The 6,100-nt window shown below is 35.3% G+C and overlaps 1 protein-coding gene across 1 annotated transcript; it reads left to right on the top strand.

Moving 5' to 3' along the window:
* The first annotated feature begins 2,484 nt into the window (after positions 1-2,484).
* On the top strand, positions 2,485-4,346 carry LOC132163964 (NDR1/HIN1-like protein 13). Its single transcript, XM_059574352.2, has 2 exons — positions 2,485-2,719; positions 3,279-4,346. The coding sequence occupies exon 2, from the start codon at positions 3,329-3,331 to the stop codon at positions 4,151-4,153; it is 825 nt and encodes a 274-aa protein (XP_059430335.2). The 5' UTR covers positions 2,485-2,719; positions 3,279-3,328; the 3' UTR covers positions 4,154-4,346.
* The last annotated feature ends 1,754 nt before the right edge of the window (positions 4,347-6,100 follow it).

Below are 6,100 nucleotides of genomic sequence, written 5' to 3'. Positions count from 1 at the left end.
CGTTTAACCGAAAATTATCGGTTAATAACCGATAAGAGCCAAAACCTGACCGTTTTGACTGATACCCAGGCCTACATATAATTATAATTATGTGTATATATATATACATATAAAATCAACATATTAATCTAACAAGTATTTCATCATTTTAATTAAAATTAAGGGTTAATAACTTTTTTTAGTATCTGAGTTTGTAGTTTTTTATTTCTTTCCACCTAGGTTTTCAAGACATTTACAAATGGTACCTAACCTACGAAAAAAAAAAAAAAAAAAAGGCAGTTTGATACCTCCGTTGGGTTCCGTTAGCCCAAACTAACGGAATGCCACGTGTCGTCACAGAAAAATGCCACGTGTCCTTAAAAAAAAAAAAAAAACTTAACCTTTAAAAAAATGAAAAATTCATGGGGTAGTTGACCACCCCATTTTGGCCAATGGGGGTGGCCGGCCACCCCCATTTTGGTAATTGGGGGTGGCTCCCAAGGCTAATCTAAGGGTGGCCGAACCACCCCCAAGTGAGCCACCCCCAATTACCAAAATGGGGGTGACCGGCCATCCCCAATGGCCAAAATAGAGTGGCTTGCCACCCATGAATTTTTCAATTTTTTGTTTTTATTTTTATAGGTTAGTTTATTATTATTATTATTAATTTTTAAGACATGTAACATTTTGATATGGTGATAGGTGTGACGAAGTGTAACATAACCTAACGGAAGTATCAATTAAGTTGGTCTTTTTCCGTAGGTCAAATACTATTGTGATTGTTTTAAAAACCTAGATGAAAAAAAATAAAAAATTACAAATCCAAATATAAAAAAAAATTATTAACCCTAAAATTAAATAATGATCGAGCATAATATTATAGCTAGAGCTATGGCTCCTCAGTCCTCACTATTAATGAATTAATAATACAACAATGATTAAAGATGAAAAGGTAGTATCCAAAATAACTTATCCTCACCAAAAGGTTTCGTTTCCATTGGAGGAGAAGAAGATCAAAGCTTCACTTGAGCACTAGAAAATGATTTTTTTTTTGGCGAAAATTCAAAGCCTGACCATTTCTTGAGAAAAATAAAAAATAATAAAGAAAATGGTTGGCCGGATGAAAGCATATTTAAGAAATAAAGAATATAACCCATTTTTGTTTCTTTTGTTTTTCGGAAATATATTGAATTAAATAATAATATAGTGGAACGTTTCAACCATAGTACCATACACACACAACACAAGTGCTTCTAAAGGACAAGGAGAAATAAGTTACATTAATGTAGGAATGAGGAAGACGCCTGCATCTGTTTTTGAAGCTTAAATTGCGATTTTTTTTAAATACTTAATTGTATTTTTAAAACTTATATTTTTGGATAAAGTCTACTTAATCTCCTTAAACTACGACCCAATGACAATCTACCTCCCAAACTATCAATTGCGATAATTTACCTCTTAAATTATCAAAACAATGACAATGTACTCTCAAATGCTAGCAAAATGACAAAATTATCCCTATAAAATTTTTAATAAGACAAAAATACCCTTACAAATTTGAAAAAAAAAAAAATTTACTATTTTTTGTTTTTATTTTAATAAGGATAATTTCGTCATTTTATTAAAATTATGAGTACATTGTCATTGTTTTGGTAGTTTGGGAGTAAATTGTCGCAATTGATAGTTTGAGGATAGATTGTCATTAGAGTGGTAGTTTGAGAGGGTTAAATAAACTTTACCATATATTTTTAAATCGTAAAACCAAACAAACTTTTACTCAAACTGTATCTCAAAGGATCAGGAAAGCCAAAAGCGTAGGGTCCGTTTGGCAAAGCTTTTTTTTGCCTTTTTTACTGTTCACACAACTTTTCCTTTTTAAAAAAATAACATCAAAACATTATAATTTTTTTTTTCATTTTTTAAATCACATAATCACTTTTCACTATTATTATTCAAATAAAAAAAATTACTACAAAATAAAACTTTTTCATTTTTCGGTACAAAAAATTCAAAATTTTATATCAAATCCGCTACAGTATTTAAGGCAAAAATGCTTTACCAAACCAACCTATATGAACAGGACATTGTGAAGCTAAAAGGCCAATAATACCAAAAAAAAAAAAAAAGTAAATCCCATTTAATTAATCCTTTATTGTATCAAACCTAATTAAGTTTTATTCATCCTTCTTTAATTAACGAATACTTTTATTTCCTTAATTTTTCAAGATTTTGCGGTGCTTTGCTGTGTACTGTCTCAAACACATCTGTATGTGACTGTCACAGACAGTTGGCCCAAAATATATTTTGGTAAAATTACGGTTTAATCCACCCGCCACTAATCGAAAATGCGCATATCCATGTACAAACCAATTAAGGCTAACACCGTCTTTTAAGACATCGAGGCGCGTCTCTCGTACAAAACAAAACCGTGTGCGCTCGCCAACTGCCGAACAATCAAATTATAAGTACTCTCTTTTCACACACGCAAACGCGCACGCGTTTGACTGGGCTGGAGGCTCTTCATTCATATAAATAGACATCAAACGATGGACTGTACACAACCCTCTCTGTGTTTACTCAACCCTCTCCCTGTTTACTCATTCCACCCCCCCACACTTGTTCTTCTTCACATAAATAGCCCATCCAGGAGGACTCTTTCTCACTTCGATTCTGCAGAAACTACACACAGTTTTGAAACCTTTCCCCATTTGGAGATCTCCATATCTCTTCATTCATTCAGGTAAATCGATCAAACTCTTGGTGTTTTTCTTATTCTTCTTCTTCACGTTTCTCAGATTACTTACTGTCCCTGCTTTGTGCTTACAGTAGCTTTGTAAAATTGTAATTGAATTTAAAGATCTCAACAAACAATTGGATGATATGATTGGAGTTATGGGGTATTATTGGTGTTTAGGGTTTTATCTTTTCAATCATGGGTTGGGTATTCTTTCCAGAGGCAGTAATAGTATGGGCAAATTTATTTACTTATATTCTAACAAATACGAATTTTGAGGTTTTAATAGTAAATTCAGAGGCTGGAGAGGGTAAAATTGTCTATTCATATTTATTTTTACAATTTTACCCTTGCTTTTGCTTTTATAAGAAGTGGTGAACTGGCCGGAGGGGAATCACAGGGTAATTAATTAAGAACTGAATAAATGCACGCTGTATTTGTTTTTCCAAATATACCCCCCGTTCACACTCGTAATTACGTAATTTCTTTGCATTGGTCAACGCGTTTTTTGCTATCCTTTTAGTCTAGCTGTCTTCTTATATTTTATTTGTTGAAATTGTTACAGATAACGAACATCTCGACCAATTTGTCCCCCACTCTTTCCAACTCGGACAAATGGCAGACCGAGTCCACCCGCACAACTCGCCCCTACCAGGAGCCGACGAAACCTCCTCCGAGACCTCTGAGACGACGCTCAAACCCTCCACGCCGGACTCCGATAAGCCGGTCCCTCCGCCCGGGACCTACGTCATCCACATTCCCAAGGACCAAGTCTACCGCGTCCCCCCACCGGAGAACGCTCGCCGCTTCCAGAGCCTTACTCGCCGCAAAATCAACCGCCGCCCCTGCTGCCTCTGCCTCTGCTGGCTCCTCGGCCTCCTCGTCGTTTTCCTCATCCTCGTCGGCATTGCCGCCGGCATATTCTACCTCGTCTTCAAGCCCGAATCGCCCAACTACTCCATCGACGCCATCACCGTAAGCGGCCTCAATCTCACGGCGGCGGCGGCGACAACCACGTCGGTCCTGACGGTCTCGCCGGAGTTCGACGTCACCGTCAGAGCCGACAATCCCAACGACAAGATCGGGATCTACTACCGGAAAGACAGCTCCGTCGAGGTCTACTACTCGGACGTTCGGCTGTGTAACGGCGTATTGCCGGTGTTTTACCAGCCGTCGAACAACGTGACGGTGTTTCGGACGGCGTTAAAGGGTTCAGGGATCGAGTTGACGGGCACGATGAAAAACTCGTTGGTGCAGGCGCAGAAGCAGGGGGAGGTACCGTTGGAGTTGAAAATAAGAGTGCCGGTGAAGATCAAGGTGGGGTCCGTTAAGACGTGGACGATAACCGTTAAGGTGGACTGTGACGTAACGGTAGATAAGTTAACGGCGGACGCCAAGATTATTTCAAAGGATTGTGACTACGGTGTGAAGCTTTGGTAGAAGAAGACGTGTCTGAGAGTATGTTATGTCGTTTTTGGTGCTAGGATTTAGGATACATGGGGGGGGACCCACATCCACATGGGTCACTTTTTTTCTTTGTTTCTTTTTTATAATCTTTTTCTTGTATTTGTGATTACTTCGTACCTTTTTTATAGTTAATACAAATTACACATGGATTAAACATTAATATACACATTGTTTTCATTACGAATTTTTGTTGATTATTTGAGTGGATTCAAGGTTAATGAACAAAAAAAAGAAAAAAAAAAAAAAAAAAGAGGGCATTGCTTAAGTTGATGGTTTAGCACTTGTATGGATTGGGCATGTGTTAATTCACGGCAATTAGGTATTCAAATGTGAGAGAGTTCGTGTGAAGTTTATCAGCTCGAGTAAGTGGCTAGAGATGTCAAAATTTATTTGAGGGAAACGTCAATTATCCATCCTAAACTTCCGTCACATTTGCGCTAAACATAAATTTAAAAAAAATTTAATTTAGTGTATTTATTTTTCAATTTTACCATGTTAGGATTTGATTTTTCGTTAAATCTTAACAGAGGCAAGAATTTAGGCGTTGGTCAGGATTTAATGGAATTCGCAAAAAAAATACACATACTGAATCTTTGAAAAAAAAAAAAAAACTGAGTATTTTGGAAATTTTGACATGATTTAACAAAAAATTCTAGTAGATTAAAAAAAAAAATGAAGAATAAATACACTAAATTGAAAGTTTTTAAAGTTAAATGGAGTAATTGCAAAAACAACGATAATTGAGGAAGGTTGAGTAAAGTTCCTTATTTATGAGGAGATAAGTCACCTAAAGTCTTTTTAACATTAACTAATTTAGGCAGCTAATTGTTGTACATCTCCGTCAAATGCTACAAAGGACAACAAATAGTAGGGATGACAGAAAACAGAATTTGATGAAATAAAAGGAGTAATGATATTAAGGAGGACATAGTCCTCCTAAACTCCTCCCAAATGTTATGTAGCATTTAAAATCATCAATAGATCAGATTTAAAATTTAATAATAATCCTCTCAAATTCAATGGTGATTTTAAAAGCCACGTCACATTTGAGAGGACTGTAGGAGAAACTCTAGTCCTTATATCATTACTCCAAATATAAGGGTTGTGTTGGGTGGAAGATGATTAAGGTTAAGGATAAGGTTTACTATAAATAAAGAGATATGCTAGAATCTAATAAAACCCTCACATTTTGCCCATCAAAAATCCTAGGTGGCAAAGTGTCATTTGCCATCAACTCGGGCCATATGCTCTTTTACATTAACTTGAGCCATATGCCCTTTGCCACCTAGGATTTTGATGGACAAAATATGAGAGTTTTATTAGATTCTAACATTGCTCATAAATAAATTTCATACGATATTATTTAACAAAAATTAATTTTTGGGGTCCTGATTAGTTTAGTGGCCAAGAAGAGACAAATTTCTTAAACACTCGCATCTAAGCTTTGGATGTAATAATGTTTAGAGAATCATCTCTAAAACATATTAATCATACAAAATTACAAATCCTCTCTCTTTCTCTCTCATAATATTAGAAGAGAAATGTTATCTTATTTGAATATTGTGACAGTGTTCAATTAGTCTTGTTACGTCAATTTTTCATTTTGTTGAAATTTTGGGTTCGGTGTGGTCCGGTTTAGAAACTAAATTTACTTAAATACCCTAAAATTTTAAAAAGTTTTTAAAAGAATTTAAAAAGAAAAAAGCCACCAAAAGAAAGCTCATATTTTTTAGTATTTTAATTTTTTATTTCTTAAATTCGTATTTTTATTTGAGGGTATTTCTGTCATTTTAATGATCTTGACTAATAGATGAAGTTTTTAGAGAGGAAAAAAGGGCAATTAATCCCAAATTCTATGAACCAGTTGACAAAATGGCTCAACACTTTCGTCATTGCACTTTCTTTTTCACTTGTTCTAAT

This window comes from Corylus avellana, chromosome 8 (assembly GCF_965113065.1).
Source record: "Corylus avellana chromosome 8, dhCorAvel1.hap1.2, whole genome shotgun sequence".
In the NCBI taxonomy this organism is placed as follows: domain Eukaryota; kingdom Viridiplantae; phylum Streptophyta; class Magnoliopsida; order Fagales; family Betulaceae; genus Corylus; species Corylus avellana.
This window is presented reverse-complemented; position numbering and strand designations above follow the sequence as displayed.

Excerpts from the sequence above, each read along its gene's own strand:
- LOC132163964 (XM_059574352.2), top strand. The coding sequence starts at position 3,329 with ATGGCAGACCGAGTCCACCCGCACAACTCGCCCCTACCAGGAGCCGAC.